The 19,151-nt window shown below is 42.4% G+C and overlaps 1 protein-coding gene and 1 non-coding gene across 2 annotated transcripts in view; both read right to left on the bottom strand.

Annotated features, from left to right (window-relative positions):
• The window catches only part of CUL5 (cullin 5), a gene marked incomplete at its 5' end in the record, with an annotated part of 135,759 nt that overhangs the window by 53,934 nt on the left and 62,674 nt on the right, over nucleotides 1-19,151 (bottom strand). The window contains 3 exon segments of the mRNA NM_001082355.1: nucleotides 16,349-16,429; nucleotides 16,508-16,653; nucleotides 18,487-18,628. Of these exon segments, the coding sequence (NP_001075824.1) occupies nucleotides 16,349-16,429; nucleotides 16,508-16,653; nucleotides 18,487-18,628 (369 nt within the window).
• Nucleotides 4,505-4,668, bottom strand: LOC127485327 (U1 spliceosomal RNA). Its single transcript, XR_007912432.3, has one exon. It is a non-coding gene; the product is annotated as a U1 spliceosomal RNA (small nuclear RNA).

Genomic DNA, 19,151 nt, shown 5'->3' with positions numbered 1-19,151 from the left:
AAATAGCATAAGGTCTGACATATGAAGGTACCTAACAAACACTAAATAAAATCCCTAAGAAAATACTAGGGTATGCAGGACTATCACCTAAAAACTAATAGCTACTAATTTAAAAAGTCATTATGGGTATAAGTGTTGTAGCACAGTAGATTAATCCAACCACCTGGGACACCAACACCCCATGCCAGAATGTCAATTTGAGTCCTGGCTACTCCATACTTGTCAATTCTGCTAATGTACCTCAGAGACAGTAGACGATGGTCCAAGTACTTGGGTTCCTGCCACCCACAGGGAGACTTAGATGAAGTTCCTGGCTCCTAGTTTCAGTCTAGCCCAGGCCGACTGTTCAGACATTTGGGGAGTGAACCAAATGGACAAAAGTGGATGGAGGGGTTGGCCGGCACCGCGGCTCACTAGGCTAATCCTCCGCCTTGCGGCGCCGGCACACCGGGTTCTAGTCCCGGTTGGGGCGCCGGATTCTGTCCCGGTTGCCCCTCTTCCAGGCCAGCTCTCTGCTGTGGCCAGGGAGTGCAGTGGAGGATGGCCCAGGTGCTTGGGCCCTGCACCCCATGGGAGACCAGGAAAAGCACCTGGCTCCTGCCATCGGATCAGCGCGGTGAGCCAGCCACAGCGCGCCGGCCGCGGCGGCCATTGGAGGGTGAACCAACGGAAAGGAAGACCTTTCTCTCTGTCTCTCTCTCTCACTGTCCACTCTGCCTGTCAAAAATAAAAAAATAAAAAAAAAAAGAAAAAGAAAAAGAAAAAAAAAAAAGTGGATGGAGGGGCCGGTGCCGTGGTGCAGTAGGTTAATCCTCTGCCTGTGGTGCCGGCATCCAATATGGGTGCCTGTTTGAGTCCTGGCTGCTCCTCTTCCAATCCAGCTCTCTGCTGTGGCCTGGGAAGGCAGTAGAAGATGGTCCAGTCCTAGGGCCCCTGCACCTGTATGGGAAACTGGGAAGAAGCACCTGGCTCCTGGCTTCGGATTGGCACAGCTCCAGCCATTGCAGCCATTTGAGGAGTGAACCAACGGACGGAAGATCTTTCTCTCTGTTTTTCCCTCTCACTGTCTGTGACTCTACCTCTCAAATAAATAAATAAAATCTTTAAAAAAAAAAAAAAAGTGGATAGAAATCTTTTCACCTTCTCTTCCTTTCCCCGCCCTCCCCCGCCAAGTCTCAAATAATAAAGTCTTTTTTAAAAAGTCATTTTGGCTTGAAATCTTTTCTCATTCTTAAAGTTCTATCACTTTTTGCTGTCAGTGTGACTGATCAATAGCACAGCTCTGAAGTTCTGGTTTACTAATGTACACACTGCTGCTCACTGCCTACCCAATGATAATCAAGCTTATCAGAACTGTGTGTGTAACCGGATCTGAGTAGGGCCTAAGTGACTCTCCAATAAGTAAAAGTATAAGAGCAGGACTTGTTGACATCTAATACAATACTTAGGTGCTCAGAATTCTCAGGGGTTGTCCTCTAAGTCTAATCTCACTATTTTATACACACACACACACACACGTATGCACTCAAGCCTGCCTATACATATACATGTGCAAAAACACATGCACACAGAGCACGTGATTGAAGTTTGGGCACTCAACTCAAGCTGGGTCAACTGAATTAACTGAAACCAGTGAGGGAACACTGTCACCACCTCTCATATCACAAACTGGAAATTAAGGCTGTCAGTTTTCATAGTCCCCAATTCAACAAAGTTTATTAGTGATAGGAGATAATGAGACAGACCATCAGAAAGATACATACCTCAAAAGTCCTATTAGAGTTCCAAGTTTTTTAAATCCAGATTCCCTTCCTTGCATTTTTCCTAGCATTTTCCATGATAGATTATACATGAACTTTTGAGATGGCTTTTTTTTTTTTTTAATTTATTTATTTGAAAGGTAGTGTTAAAGAGAGAGAGAGAGATCTATCTATCTTCCATCTGCTGGTTCACTCCCCAAATGGCTTGGACAGTTAGGGCTGGGCCAAACTGAAAAACCAAAGCCAAGAGCCCAGAACTTCATCTGGGTCTTCTGTGTGGGTGGCAGGGGTCCAAGTACTTGTGCTACTCTCCACTGCCTTCTTAGGTGTATTAGTAAGAAACTGGACTGGAAGTAGAACAGCTGGGACTTGAATGGGCCCTTTGATATGGGATCTGACATTGCATGGGGTGGCTTAACCTGCTGCACCACAGTCTACTGCTGGCCTGACATCGTTTCTTGTTCCTTCGAACCAAGAGTGCTGGCACATACATACGTGTATGTGCAATACATATACTCAAACTATTTAACAAACTATGTATACCTTCTTTACATATTTCAAAGTGCCCAACATTATCCTTAGGAACTCAGAAAAAAGAATTAGACAAGATTCAGTTTCATTGTTTTCTAGCTGTGTGAGTAAAGGCAACCTCTGATACATCTGTGAATTTGTTTACTCATCTGCAAAACAGCAGCACTAACAGCATATATCAACTAGTTATATACCTCCAAACTATATCCTGAACTCACCCACTTATGTATCCATCTCCACTGCCACATCTCCCACCAAGATTATTAGTCTATAATTTAAATACCACACTGTAGCCAAAATATTTCATACTATGAAAATCAGATCAGTTCCCTGACTACAGCCTTGAATGGCTTCCTTCTGCACCAAGCTGCTGCTTTCCCCTCTGTCCTTACCTGGCATCTCTCTCTTGCCTTCACCTTTTGCTATTACTAAGTATGTAAAGCCCATTCCTGCTTCAAAGCTGTTACACTTGGCTTTTGTTTCTGTTGGAATGTTTTTGTTTCAGATCTTCACAAGGCTAGCTCTCCATTATCCAGGTCTTAGGTGTAATAACACTCCCTCAGATACCTTTTCTTCCACAAAGAAAAGTGGCAGCAGCGGCATTACGACTGCCAATTCACTATCCATAGCACTACTCTATTTTATAATCACTTTTCACTTATTTGTTTACTTGCCCTCATTTGTCTATCTTCACTAGAATGTTAGCTCTGTAAGAGCAAAGACTTCTTTATTCATGCTGCATCCCCACTATGTGCTTTACCGTAGGTATTAAATAAACATATCCTGAGTGACTTAGTACCCAATAAATACTGCTCAAAATTGGAGGAGTATTGGCCGGCGCCGCGGCTCACTAGGCTAATCCTCCGCCTAGCGGCGCCGGCACACCGGGTTCTAGTCCCGGTTGGGGCGCCGGATTCTGTCCCGGTTGCCCCTCTTCCAGGCCAGCTCTCTGCTGTGGCCAGGGAGTGCAGTGGAGGATGGCCCAGGTGCTTGGGCCCTGCACCTCATGGGAGACCAGGAAAAGCACCTGGCTCCTGCCATCGGATCAGCGCGGTGCGCCGGCCGCAGCGTGCCGGCCGCAGCGTGCCGGCCGCGGCGGTCATTGGAGGGTGAACCAACGGTAAAGGAAGACCTTTCTCTCTGTCTCTCTCTCTCACTGTCCACTCTGCCTGTCAAAAAAAAAAAAAAAAAAAAAAAAAAAAAAAAAAAAAAATTGGAGGAGTATAAACTCTAGGTATAAGATACTACTTCCCAATAAGCCAAGGGCCTATTTACCAAAATAAATTAAAAATAAAGGAAGATATACATAACTGTTATCCACATCACATGGAACATGATATTAAAAGAAATGCAGTACAGTGAAAAAGTGCAACCAGACCTGTAATTCATCATTACACAGAGAATACAGAAGACAGTGACTACTCATTACTTTTCATCAAGTATTGCTAAGTAGTGTGATTAGCACTTACACATGCTCCCCTCCTCAAAATTCTAAGTTAAAACTTTTAGGGGTCCTGAAGCTCTTCTAATTAAATAATTACTCAAAAACTGGTGAGGGCCCTCAAAATTACTTCCCTATGGCTCTACTCAGATTCCTGTAATAACCCAGGAGCCCATGGTTCAAGCACCTTTCAAACAATTAAAATGTCTACTGATTGTTTCTTCAAAATGCCTTTAATATCCCTTCCTTTCCATTCCTTTGTTAACATGTGTCTAGATGAAACCCTATTACATCATTCAAGACAGCTAAAAGCAAATCTCTTATATCTTTGAACCCTGTCATGTGTCCCATGGAGAATGAATCCTCTAAAATTGCAGCTTTGCTGCCTAGATGTAAATATTTAAAGACTATTCACCACCAAATATGGATTCTCACACCTACCAGCTCCAAAATTTTCTTGACTAGCAAAACCTAAAATGAATTACCCATATATAATTTCAGAAACAGGTAACATTCTCTAATCATACAAGAGAAATCAGAAGGGAATATTTTATAGTAAGTCAGTATGTATTTCAACATAAATATTTAGTGATAACTGAACTAGAAGAGATAATAAAGTAAGCAGATACATACTATCAGCCCTCAAAAACGTAGAATCCAGGGACTGGTGTTGTGGCAGAACAGGTTAAGTTGCTGCCCTCATATGCTATGCTGGCATCCCATGTGAGTGTTGGTTTGAGTCCCAGTTGCTCCACCTCCTCCCCACCCCCTGCAGGGGAGAGCACAAATGCAGTCCCCCACTACCAAATATTATGCAGTCGAGCTTCCCATATTTGGGGAAATCGCAGGGGCCAGCACAGCCGGAGTGCAATGGATAAGCCTCACCTGGGGAAAACCACTGTCGTGATCATGGTATCTCCCCTGCCAGGTAGCTCCACCTCTGATACAGCTTTTGCTAGTGTGCCTGGGGAGGCAGCAGAGTCCCAGCTGTCGTGGTCACTTGGGGAGTGAAACAGTAGATGCAAGATCTCTCTCTGTCTCTACCTCTCTCTGTAACTCTGCCTTTCAAAAAAAAAGTATTTTTAAAAATGTAGCATACAGGGCTGGAGCCATGGCTCATTTGGCTAATCCTCCGCCTGCGGCACCGGCACCCCCGCTTCTAGTCCCAGTTGCTCCTCTTCCAGTCCAGCTCTCTGCTGTGGCCCGGGAAGGCAGTGGAGGATGGCCCAAGTCCTTGGACCCTGCACCCACATGGGAGACCAGGAGGAAGCACCTGGCTCCTGGCTTCAGATTGGCGCAGCGCACCAGCCATAGTGGCCATTTGGGGGGTGAACCAACGGAAAAAGAAAGACCTTTCTCTCTCTCTCTCTAAATCTGCCTGTCCAAAAAAAAAAAAAAAAGTAGCATACAGTAATATAATGCCAAAAAAATTATTCTGGTTATAAGCAAAACAAAATTAAGTTCTAGTTTCAAACAAACAATATTTTCATCAATATGAGTGGTGAGACATTCTAAATTCACATGGAATGTGTGATAATTGCTATGTATGTGAAACAGTCTGAGCATTTTGAGACATCTAATAATCTAGGACCCTATCTAGTATATATCCAATCACAGTAACGACCAAAAAGTTGTCTCCACAAGTTCCAATAATGTTAGATCTAAAACATTAGAATTCAAATATGCTACACAATGAGAAACCTACCATCTACTTGTTCCTACAATTTCCAACACATAGTGGAGGCTTCAGAGAAAACAATTTATCTGCTCCCCACCCTATATCCACCTTTTGCTTACTGGCATGTTCGTTGTGATATATGAAGAACTCATATCAAAACTAACTTTCCATTAATCATCTGTCAGACTTAATGTACTAACAAGAAGCAAATTCAACTAAAAGTCAAATTAGAATAAGTCTATAAAATTATACTAATATTACTCTGATTACATAATAAACCTAACATCTCGGTCAAGTGTTTGGCCTAGCAATTAAAATGTCAGTGAAGACAGCTATGTTTTGCATCAGAGTACCAAAGATTCAATGCCCACCTCTGGCTCCAGACTCTGGTTTCCTGCTAACACAGACCCCGGGAATCAGCACTGGTGACCCAAATGGTTGAGTTTCTGTCACCCATGTGGGAGACCTGAACTATTTTTCTGGCTCCTGGCTTCAGCTGTGACCAATCCCAGCCACTGACGACATTTGGAGAATGAACCAGCTGATAAAGAGTTCTCTTTAACTATCTCTTTGTCTCTGCCTCTCGAATGAATGCATATATAAATAAAAATCTACACATTTTAAATGTAAGAAATTGTAAGAAGAAAATCTTGAGACAATCATTTTGGGGTACATAGGCTATGTCAAATCCCTGTGCAGCATTCAATTTTTATCCATTAAAAACGAGCCTTGGGGTGGGTATCTGGCCTAGTGATTGAGACGCTACTTGAGATATTAGTATCCCATGCTGGAGTAAATAGACTCATGTCCTAGTTCTGATCCCAATTGTTGCTTCCTGTAAATACACGTAATGGGAGGCAGCAGGTGATGGCCCAACTGGTTTGGTCTCTGCCCACAAATGAAGTCTCTGATTGGGTTCCAGGCTTCTAGCTATGGTCTGTGGGCATTGGTGTAGTAAACCAGCAGATGGAAGCTCTCTGCCTCACCTTGGCCCCCAATCAAGTAATTTTTTTCAGGTAAGTAGAAGAATGGTTTAACATCAGAAACTCTGTTCAGGTAATTAAATAAATTAATCAATAGAGGAAAATACATATAATAATCTCTACTGATGTCTCCCAAATTTAAAAAAGAGGCATGCTTCATAATAAATTAACTGTTATATAATATCTGCCAAAAAGCAGAAAAAAAGTACCCATACAAAATCAACACTTGAAAAAGAGAAAGGACCCACTTATCACTCTTCCCACTTCTAATGTTAAAATCCTCCATAACTATATTATCTCTTATTAACACCAGGAAAACATCAGTTTAATACTAGTATATAACTACATGCCTTACCTGAAACTCACCAGTTTTTTCACTAATATTTTTCCAAAGACTCCTACCCATAAGCCACAATACATTTGTTATTTATCCTACTCTCCTTCAATATCTGATATTTCCTTGCACTTTTTTCAGTCTGTGATGTTTTTGACACCTTTAAAGAATACTGATCAGTTTTCTGTAGATTGTCTCTCAGTACAGTATTGTCTAAACTTTTTTCATAACAGAGAATATGATTACCCATTTATGGTAAGCATACTACAAAAATGGTACCATATTAATTGATGTGTTATTATTTTTATTTATTTAGAGAGAGAGGTAGAGAGAGGTAGAGAGAGAGAGAGAGAGACAGATCTTCCATCCACTGGTTTATTCTCCAAATGGCTACAATAACTGGAGCTGGGCCAGCCTGAAGCCAAGAGCCAGGAGCTTCTTCTGGGTCTCACATGTGGGTGCAGGCGTCAAAGGACTTGGGACATCCTCTGCCACTTTCCCAGGCACATTAGCAGAGAGCTGGATTGGAAGTGGAGCAGCCAGGACTCAAACTGGCTCCCATATGGGATGCCGGCACTGCAGGTGGAGGCTTTAACCCATTGTCCCATAAAACTGGCCCCGTATTTTTTTTTTTAAATAATTATTTATTTTTTTGAAAGGCAGAGTTAGAGGGAGGGAGAAGGGGAAAGAGACGGGAAGGAGGAAATGGAGGGAGAGGGAGACAGGGATGGGGAGGGGGAGGGAGAGGAAGAGAAATCTTCTATCCGCTGGTTCACTCCCCAAATGGCCTCAAAGGCTGGGGCTGGGCCAGGCCAAAGCCAGTACCCCAGAGTTTCCTCTGGGTATCCCACATGGGAGCAGGGACTCAAGCACTTGGGTCACCCTCTGCTACTTTCCCAGGCACATTAGCAGGGAGCTGGATCTGAAATGGAGCAGCTGGGACTCGAACTACCATCCATATGGGATGCCAGTGTTGTAGGCAGAGGCAAACTGCAACATTGGCAACATTCTATGTATTATTCTTCTCTAGTGCATCCTGCCATGGGGTACATAATACCAATAGGTCATATTATCAGTGATGTTAACACTGATCACTCAAGGTTATCTTTGGGGGTTTCACTATTATAGTGTTATTATTTCTCTTTCAGTAAATATAATATATATATTTCTTTATTTGAAAGGCAGCGTTACAGAGAGAGAGAGAGATAGAGAGGTCAGTCCTCCATCTGCTGTTTGACTCCCCAGATAATCGCAAAAGCCAGAACTGGGCAGATCCCAAGCCAGGAGCCAGGAGCTTCATCCGAGTCTCCCATGTGGGTACAGGAGCCCAAGCAGTCAGGCCATCATCCACTGCTTTTCCAGGCCATTAGCAAAGAGCTGGATCAGAAGTAGAGAGGCCAAGTCTGGAAGCAGGGCCCATATGGGGCAATGCTGGCATTGCAGGCAGAGGCTTAGCCTACTACACCACAACACTGGCCTCATTTTTTTCATATTTTTGAGGACCACTATTATATATAATTTAGTGTGAACAGTTTTTATCTTTTCCCCATTTTTCTTATCCATGGAAGTGGAGAAAGAAAAAGGGAGAAGAGTCAAGACAATGAGATCTCCCACTGGCTGGTTCACTCCCCAAACGTTCAAACAGCCAGGGCAGGGGTAGGATGAAACTAGAAGCCAGGAACTCAATCCAGGTTTCCCATGTAGGTGGGAGACATCCAATCAGTTGAGCACATATAGGAAGTATACGTATAGGAAGTTGGAATAAAGAGTGGAGCTAGGACTCATATGCTGGCATCCTAAATTTAACCACTGAGCCAAATGCCTACCCGTTCTTCAACTTTTAGAAGTTTTTATATTTTAGGGATATTAGTGCTCTGACTGTATGTTACAAATAGTAACTACCTGGGCCAACACTGTGGCACAGTGGTTTAAAGCCAATGCCTGCAGGGCCAGCATCCTATATGAGCACCGGTTCAAGTCCCAGCTGCTCCACTGCTGATCTACCTCCCTGCCAATGCGCCTGGAAAAGCCATAGAAGATGGCTCAAATCCTTGGGCCCTGCACCTACGTATGAGATCTGGAGGAAGCTCCTGGCTCCTGGTTTCAGCCTGGCCCAGGCCTGGTCCTTGCGGCCATTTGGGGTGTGAACCAGTGGATGGATAGAAGATCTCTGTCTCTTCCCTCTCTGTAACTCTATCAAATAAGTAGATTAAAAAACAAAAGGTAAAAGTGACTTACAAGGGAAAGAAAATCATATAAAACAACAAAAAGTCACTCCCAAGTTATCAGTTCCCTTCTGATTCTTTTTTAGTCCTCCTTCTTTAATGTCAGTCAAATTTAACAGTCATACTAAGGAACAGACTTTCCCTATTCCAAGACAAAAAAAATTCTTTGAGTATTTTCATTTTCTTTAACATTCAGATTCGTGATCATTTGATGTTTATTTTTCTGTGTAGTGTAAAATATCCTTTTCCAAATGGCTATTGAGTGGGCTCATTATCAGTTTTTAAAAAGTCCATCTTTACTCCCAATGATCTGAAATTCAACCTTTATCATACATTCAAATTCCCATATGTTTCAGAGTTTAATTCTGCACTTTCCATTCCATTCCACAAGTCTTAAATGATACAATCTACTCATGTGTCAATACCACACTGTTTTAATTATAGATGCCTCATATAGTATGTTTTAATGAATGGTAGGGCTAACCCACTTGAAACTTTTCTTTTTCAGTATCATCTTGACAATTTTAACATGTTTATTTTTCTTCTTTAGCATCAGCTAGTCAACAACACAAAATAGTTACTGGAATTTTCAATGGGATGACAGTGAATTTATAGACTAATTTGGGGAGAAGGCAGGATCTTTACAAATTCTGAATCACAGCATTTAAGCACAAAAGATGTTGGGGCCAGCACTGTGGTGCAGTGGGTTAAGCTGCAGCCTGTGAGGCAGCCATCCTATATGGGTGCCAGTTTGAGTCCTGATATTCCACTTCCTATCAAGCTCTCTGCTAACCTGCCTGGGAAAGCAACACAAGGTGGCCAAAGTGCTTGGGCCCCTGCATCTAAATGGGAGACCCAGATGGAATTTCAGGTTTTGAAAAGATTTATTTATTTAGTATTTGAAAGGTAGTTAGAGAAGCAGAGGCAGACGGATATACATACATACATACATATATATATGGAGAGAGAGAGAAAGAGAGAGAGAAAGAGAGAGAGAGACGTCTTTCATCCAATGTTCACTCCCCAGATGGCTGCAATGGCCAGAGCTGGGCCGATCTGAAGCCAGGAGCCAGGAGCCAGGAGCCAGGAGCCAGGAGATTCTTCCAGGTCTTCCTTGCAGGTGCAGGAGCCCAAGGGCCATCTTCTACTGCTTTCCCGGGCCATAGCAGAGAGCTGGATCTGAAGTGGAGCAGCTGGGACTCAAACTAGTGCCTATATGGGATGCCAGCACTGAAAGCAGTGGCTTTATCAGTTATACCACAGTGCCAGCCCCAATAAATAAATAACTTTTAAAAAATTTTTGTAAAGGTCGGCGCCATGGCTCACTAGGCTAATCCTCTGCCTGTGGCGCCGGCACCCTGGGTTCTAGTCCCAGTTGGGGCACTGGGTACTAGTCCCGGTTGCTCCTCTTCCAGTCCAGCTCTCTGCTGTGGCCAGGGAATGCAGTGAGGATGGCCCAAGTGCTCGGGTCCCTGCACCTGCATGGGAGACCGGGAGGAAGCACCTGGTTCCCAGGTTCGGATCGGCGCAGTGCCAGCCATGGCGGCCATTAGGGGAGTGAACCAACGGAAGGAAGACCCTTCTGTCTGTCTCTCTCTCACTGTCTATAACTCTGTCTCTCTCTCACTGTCTAACTCTGCCTGTCAAAAAAAAATATATAAAAAAAATTTATAAAACAGGAGTTGGCATTGCAGCATACAGAGTTATGCCACCATTCGTGATGCTGGCATCTCATATGGATGCTGGTTCTAGTCCAGGCAGCTTCACTTCTGATCCAGCTCCCTGTTAATGTGCCTGTGAAAGCAACAGAGGATGGGCCAAATACTCAAGTCCCTGAATACTTAAGGGAGACCAAGATGAATCTCCTGGCTACAGCCATTTGGGGAGTGAAGCAGTGGATGGAAGATTTGTCTCTCCCTCTCTCTCTCTTTGTAACTCTGAGTTTCAAAAAAAATAAAATAATTTTTATTTAAAATAAGAGTCTATGTCTATTTTTTAATTGTGTTTAAAAATTTTTCCTTTTAGAAAGTTTCACCCATTTCATGCTACATTTTTCCCAAGAATTTAATTGTCTTTGTTTCTAATACAAAACAAAGTTTTCTTTCATATTACATCCTTTAAATGGTTATTTTTCTGTATATGAAGGATACTGACTTTTGTATGTTAATTTTATATTCTGCTACTTTACTGAATAATTTTGTTTGAATCAGTTTTATTACTAATTCTATGGGGCTTTCCAGATATACTATCATATCATCTTGAAATAGGGTTACTTTTCTATTTTTGTTTTTAAGATTTGTTTATTTTGTTTGAAAGAGTTACAGAGAGAGAGGAGAGGGGAGGAGAAAAACAGAGAGTGAGCAAGATCTTTCAACAGCTGGTTCACTCCTTAAATGGCCACAACATGTGGTCCCTCACGTGGGTGCTGGGATACAAGCACCTGGGCCATTTTCTGCTACTTTTCCAGGCACATTAACAAGGACCTGGATTAGAAGAACAGGGGACAGCGCCATGGCGTAGTGGGCTAAGCCTCCACCTACGGCACTTCATCCCATATGGGTGCTGGTTCCAGTCCTGGATGCTCCTCTTCCAATCCAGCTCTCTGCTATGGCTTGGGGAAAGAGTGGGGGATGGACCAAGTGCTTAGGCTCCTGTACCTGTGTGGGATACACAGAAGAAGCTCCTGGCTCCCAATCTGCTCAGCTCAAGACATTGCAACCATTCAGGCAGTGAACCAACGGATGGAAGACCTTTCTCTAGTCTCTTTAAAAAAAAAAAAAAAAAAAAAGTGGAGCAGCTGGGAACAGGTACCCATGTGGGAGGCTGACACCGCAGGCAGCCACCTAACCCACTCCACGACAGTGTCAGTTCCTGCTTACCCATTCTTATGTCCCTAGTTGAGTCAACTGTCTCATTTGTATTAATGGTTTTTAGAGATTTATATATTTAAAAGAGTGGGAAAGATAGAGAAAGAGATCTTCTCTCTACTGGTTCATTTCCCAGATGGCCACAACAGACTGGGCTGGATCAGGCGGAAGCCAAGAACTGCATCTGGGTCTCCCATATGGGTGACAGAGGCCCAAACACTTGGGCTATATTCTAACTTGCTTAGTATAAATAAGTGGGAGACCCAGATGGAATTCCAGGTTCCTGGCTTCAATCTGGCCCAGGCCCTAATATCACAACCATTAGGAGAATCAAATAGTGCACGGAGAACACTTTTGCCTTGTTCATGATCTTAGTGAAAATGCCTCTAATATTTCTCCATGGAATAAGGAAATGGCTCTAGAAATGAGGTAAAAGCATTTCTAATAACATTCATAATGAAAGGAAAATAACTGAGTTATTTATTTTCTTTTTTTAAAAAGACTTATTTATGTATTTGAAAGAGTTATAGAGAGGGAGACACACACACAAACACACACGCACACACAAAAGGGGGGGGGGCGGGGACGACAAACCTCCATCCTCTGGCTCACTCAGTGAGCTGCAATGGCCAGGGCTGAGCCAGGCTGAAGCCAGGAGCCAGGAGCTTCATCTGGGTTTCCCATATGGTGATAGGGGCTCAGGCACTTGAGTCATCTTCCTGGGAATGATTTTCCCACACCATAAGCAGGATGCTGGGTCAGAAGTGGAGCAGCTGGAACAGCCAGTGCTGTGGGAGGTGACTTTACCTACTATGCCAAAATGCCAGCCCAAAGTACTTTTTTAAAACATAATACAATGTTTATATCATGCCAAAGACCAACATGATGCTTAATGGTAAAAATTTAGAAGCACTGGGGCCAGTGCTGTGGATCAGTAGGTAAAGCCGCCGCCTGCAGTGCAGCATCCCATATGGACACCTGTTTGAGTCCCGGCTGCTCCACTTCCAATCCAGCTCTCTGCTATGGCCTGGAAAAGCAGCAGAAGATGGTCCAAGTCCTTGGGGCCTTGCACCCACGTGGGATACCTGGAAGAAGCTCCAGGCTCCTGGCTTCCAATTAGGCAAGCTCCAGCAGTTGTGGCCACTTGGGGAGTGAACCAGTGGATGGAAGAACTCTCTCTCTTTGCCTCTGCCTTTGCCTCTCTGTAAATCTGCCTTTCAAATAAATAAATACATCTTTTTAAAAATTTAGAAGCATTCTTATGAGTGTCTACAATATTATTTAACATTTTTCTAGAAATAATTGCTAATGAATTTAGTTCAGTGATGGAAATAAGAAGCACTTATGTTAGAAGGAACCATGGGGGCTGGCGCTGTGGCGCAGCAGGTAAAGCTGCCACTTGCAGTGCTGGCATCCCATATGAGCACCGGTTCAAGTCTTGGCGGCTCCACTTCTGACTCAGCTCTCTGCTATGGCCTGGGAAAGCAGAAGATGGCCCAATTCCTTGGGCTCCCACATGCACGTGGGAGACCCAAAAGAACCTTCTGGTTCCTGCCTTCGTATCAGTGCAGCTCCTTAGTTTTTCCTTTATAAAGTTGAATTTCCATTATTTAATGTAGATGTAATCAAATTAAGCTCTATAAACTGGAGTAGAACAAAACACTCCTACTACACAGGTACATCAATCTATTAAAAATATTCAAATCCCCAAAACTGAATTCATTCTTTTCCCTAATATTTATTTTTATACCTAATCTCTGTGTAGCAGCAAAATTTTCCCAAACTGAAATCCAAGAAATAGTACTGGCACAAATGTCTGCAATGTCTAGTCCTACGCATACAATAGCATGTTCTACCTCTGGAAAGTCTTTCTATCTTTTGTCCTCTCCATTCTTACAGCTGTAACTCTACTGGTCTTCTTAATCCCTTGCTTGAATTACTGTAGAACCTTCTAGCTATTATTTTCAGCTCTTCCTCATTTTGTACTATTACCACATTAAACTTCTTGAGGGACAACTCTGACAATGGCATGTCTGTTTTTAAAACATTCAATAACCTTTTCTGCCTTATGAATGCAGCCCAAGCTTAGCTTTAAATTTTTTTTCTAAGATTTATTTCTTTATTTGAAAGTCAGAGTTAAACTGAGAGAGGGAAGGCAGAGAGAGAGAGAGAGAGAGAGAGAGAGAGAGAGAGAGAGGTCTTCCATCCACTGGTTCACTCCTCAATTGGCCACAATGGTCAGAGCTGGCTGATTCAAAGCCAGGAGTTTCTTCCAGATCTCCCACGTGGGTGCAGGGGCCCAAGGGCTTGGGCCATCTTCTACTGCTTTCCCAGGCCATAGCAGAGAGCCAGATAGGAAGTAGAGTAGCTGGGACTTGAACCGGCACCCATACGGGGTGCTAGTACTGCAGGCGGCGGCTTTCCCCCCATACCACAATGCCGGCCTCAAACTTTAAATTTCTATAAAGAATTTCTATGAATGACCAATAAATTAGACATCTTTCCTTTTTTGGCCAATATCATTACTTTAACAATTGAAAGAGGATATATATTATAAATCATGAACAAACAAAAAATTCCCTCCAAAAAAAAAAGGGAAAAAAATCCAACTCCATATGATTTCTGAAAAAAGAATAAAATAAACATGACTATCATTCAAGATGGAAGAACTCAAAGTCAGCAGTAAAAACAAACTTCTTCAAAATACCACCTACAGATGGAAAATGTTTGGTTATAGGCAAACTGGAATGTTACTCCTTTGAATGTAAATCTACACATAGTAGTTAGTTATTAACACTGACAGGAACTAGAGGAAATACTGCTGCTATACGTGAGCAGATTCCAAGACTGTCCAAACTTGAATTACTGTCTATTCTAAAGCACACAAAGGTCAGCTCTCTGTGTAAAAGAAAACATGTAGCATAGTTAATTCCTCTGATCATTTTTTTTTTTTTTTTTTTTGACAGGCAGAGTGGACAGTGAGAGAGAGAGAGACAGAGAGAAAGGTCTTCTTTACCGTTGGTTCACCCTCCAATGGCCGCCGCGGCCGGCGCACCACACTGATCCGATGGCAGGAGCCAGGTACTTATCCTGGTCTCCCATATGGGTGCAGGGCCCAAGGACTTGGGCCATCCTCCACTGCACTCCCTGGCCACAGCAGAGAGCTGGCCTGGAAGAGGGGCAACCGGGACAGAATCCGGCGCCCCGACCGGGACTAGAACCCGGTGTGCCGGCGCCAAGGCGGAGGATCAGCCTACTGAGACGCGGCGCTGGCCCTCTGATCATTTTTTTAAAATGAAGAACTTGTTCTATAATATTAAACAACGCTATATAATTCTCTTTTTTAAAAATATTTTTATTTATTTATCTGAGAGATAGAGTTACAGTCAGTGAGAGTGAGAGACAGAGAGAGACCTTCCATCTGCTGTTTCACTCCCCAAATGGCCACAATGGCAGGAGTTGTGCAGATCTGGAGCCAGGAGCCAGGTGCTTCCTCCAGGTCTCCCACATGGGTGCAGGAGCCCAAAGACACAGGCCATCTTCTACTGCCTTCCCAGGCCACAGCAGAGAGCTGGATAGGAAGAGGAGCAGCCAGGACTAGAACTGGCGCCCACATGGGATACTGGCACTGCAGGTGGAGGATTAACCTACTGAGCCACAGCGCTGGCCCCTATTTTTTTTTTTTTTTTGGACAGCCAGAGTGGACAGTGAGAGAGAGAGACAGAGAGAAAAGTCTTCCTTTTTCCGTTGGTTCACCCCCCAATGGCTGCTGCGGCCGCCGCACCGCGCTGATCCGATGGCAGGAGCCAGGTGATTCTCCTGGTCTCCCATATGGGTGCAGGGCCCAAGGACTTGGGCCATCCTCCACTGCACTCCTGGGCCACAACAGAGAGCTGGATTGGAAGAGGAGCGACCGGGACAGAATCCGGCGCCCCGACCAGGACTAGAACCCAGGGTGCCGGCGCCGCAGGCGGAGGATTAACCTAGTGAGCCATGGCGCCGGCCTTCCTATAATTCTTAATAACATTTTATCTCATGACAACATCCTCCCTTAATAAGAAGAAAGATTTCCCTGGGAGTATTGGCTCAGTATTCACTAATTCAGTGCTGAAAGCCACTTGAACATACATCACTGCTGTGACTAATGAGAATCAACTATTATCTTTCAAGGATCCTACTTTACTTGCAACAAGAAAATCACTAAAACGATTAACTTTAGATATGCATAAAACATATTAAAAGGAGATGTTAAAAATTTAGTAGTGGATATTAAATATAGAAAATCTACAGAAGGGATGGATAATAAATTTGTATCTTACACATCAATGCTGAAGAACAATGTGCTCTAAGTCAGGCACTTTTTGAAGCTCTGGTTTAGCTCACAGGGCAGGAGTAATATAATCAATTAGTAAATGTCGGTCAGAGACATGAAAAAGAATAATATTATGTGTATCAAACATGTAATTGCCACTCCTGCGCTACTGTACTTCAAATAATCCCGCAAAATGTACAATTCCAAAATTACTTACTGCTTCAACAGAGTTACATTCTCGTCTTGTTTCTAAATAACGCAGTGCTCGTTTTTCTTCTTCTTTTAATTTAGCATCTGCCTGTCCAGAAGCAAAACAGCAATCATTTAAAGAAGATCAAAAGAATAGCTCAAATTATCACACAAAGTTTAGACTTACATATTTCATGTAATTCTGCACACCATTTTGTTGTAAATACGAGGGTGCCTGTGTTCTATAAAACCTCTCTGTTGAATCCAGGTATGCCTTCTCAAAATTGTCCCTATAAATTTGAAGCTTATCCTCAGGATTAGAACAAAGGTTAACTGAAAAACAGAAAATAAAATGTTACTCTAAATATGACCTAAATGTGCATTTTGAGTACAATAAATGAAATAACAAATACTGAGTCATTAAATGCAGAGACAATGCTCAAGGGAACTTCAAAGCAGCAAGTAAACAGTACAGGCAATATGGACTATTTTATTTTTGAGTAGGAAAGAGACTGACTTCTAACTGGATGATTTAAAAAAAAAATCACTGAAGAAGAGATGGGATTTAACTGAATCTTAAAGAATAAACCAGGACTTGCAAAGGTAGAGATTAATAAGAAAGATAAATATTCAGAAACAGAAAAGCACAAGCTGTAACAACCAGATTGTCTAAGTGGACTGTGAGGTTAATGGAGGGTAAGGTAGAATGACAAATTAGGAATGACATTAGAGAGCCTCAAATCTGAAACTAAGTAGCCTGAATTTAGCATAGTGTACCACAAAAAAGCTAACTAGGAAAAATACCAGTAAAGATGGTACTTAAAAATTAATCTTATTAAGAAGTAAGGAAATGAAATGACAGCAGTAAGATCACTGTAAGAAGACTGTTTCCAAAGTCTAGATGCTCTACTACCAATCCAGCTCCCTGCTAATGGCCTAGAAAAAACAGCAGAAGATGGTCCAAGTGTTTGCGCCCCTGCCACCTATATTGCGACCCAGAAGAAGCTCCAGGCTCTTGGCGGTGGCCTGACCCAGTGCTAGCCATTGCAGTCATCTGGGGAGTCAACTAGCAAATGGAAGATCTCTCTATGTCTCTTTTTCAAATAAATAAATAAATAATTTTTTTTAAAAGGACATAAGACTACTTCAGAAAGTTTGTGGAAAACTGAATTAAAAGTTTGTTTGCAAAAAATTTAGAAATTCATGCAAGTTTTTAATAATACATATTTTCCATGAATTTTCTGAAGATTCTCTTAGCTTTTTGAGGGAGTCACAGGTACTATGAAGCACTCAGTGAGAGTATCTAACCAAGTTTTGGGACAAGGAAAGGCCTCCAGGAAACAGATGCGGATGAGTTAAAAATGAAGAAGGGGACAGAAGAGTACTCTAGGTCAGAGGAAAAAACATACATGACTGAAAGAACAAATATGAGCATCAATGTCAGAAGCTAAGAAGTTAGAATAATGAACACATGAAAGCTGACTTATTTCTGAAAATAAAAACATAAACCCAGTTACATTTTATGAGAGACAGATTCATATTTATATTTCTTTAATTTAGATCACTAAAAGGACTTTCCAGTAAAGAAATTAATGACACGTAGAACAATATTAATCACGTCAAGGATTTTTCCAAGGATTCTTTAAAGCAGAATTAGTACCATTTTTGTATTTCTTAGAAAAACAAAAAACAGGGGCCGGCCAGCACTGTGGCACAGCAGGTTAATGCCTTGGCCTGAAGCAAGCACCAGCATCCCACATGGGCGCTGTTCTAATCTCAGCTGCTCTACTTCCGATCCAGCTCTCTGCTATGGCCTGGGAAAGCAGTAGAAGATGGCCCAAGTCCTCGGGCCCCTGCACCTGTGTGGGAGACCCGAAAGAAGCTCCTGGCTCCTGGCTTCGGATCGGCACAGCTTCGGCCGTTGCGGCCATTTGGGGAGTGAACCAGCGAATGGAAGACCTCTCTCTCTGTCTCTGCCTCTCTCTATTACTCTTGTCTTTCAAATAAATAAAATAAATCTTTAAAAAAAAAAAAGAAAAACAAAAATAGCATAAGCAGAAAATGTGACTTTATATACTAATAAATATCACTTTAAAAGAACTATTCTATAATTGTCATAGAGTATCCATGAAAAGAAAACTAGTAACATAAACTTTCAGGACATACCATAGGATTCTCTTACTCCAATGACAAGTTGAGAATCAAAAGCTTCTCCTAATCTTTCAGCATGAACCAGCTTCATTGCACTATCTTGGAGTCTGTTTTTTATATTTGAAAAGATTGACTCATTCCATGTATCAAGCATGAGCTAGGAAAACAAAAACAAAATATATCTTCACTTTCAATTATTAACATACAACACAACCCCAGAAACGTTTTTAGTACAAATACTATAAACCAAAATAAATTCATTTGAATTTGTCAGGAAAACAACATATTTAGTGTAACAGTAATGAGTAAGTGCTTCTGAATCAGACTAAACTGAGTTTGAATCCCAGCTCTGTTACTTAATTTGCTTTCCTATGTGTAAACAATAGCACAAATTTCAAGTGGTTGTTGCAAAAATCAGATACAATAACACATGGGAAGTGCTGTTTCTCCTGTAGTTCCAAGACTGAATTATAGAAATATTGATATGTTTGAAATACACACATGTATATGCCTGGAGACATATAAAAACATACAAAAACAATCAGCCAAAAATCTGTTCAGAGCCGGCGCCGTGGCTCAATAGGCTAATCCTCCACCTTGAGGCGCCGGCACACCGGGTTCTAGTCCCGGTCGGGGCACCGGATTCTGTCCCAGTAGCCCCTCTTCCAGGCCAGCTCTCT

Source organism: Oryctolagus cuniculus, chromosome 1, assembly GCF_051225735.1.
Source record: "Oryctolagus cuniculus isolate XC-2025 breed Fujian yellow rabbit chromosome 1, ASM5122573v1, whole genome shotgun sequence".
NCBI classification, from domain to species: Eukaryota; Metazoa; Chordata; class Mammalia; order Lagomorpha; family Leporidae; genus Oryctolagus; species Oryctolagus cuniculus.
The sequence above is the reverse complement of the archived record's forward strand: the minus strand, read 5'-3'. Positions and strand labels throughout refer to the sequence as shown.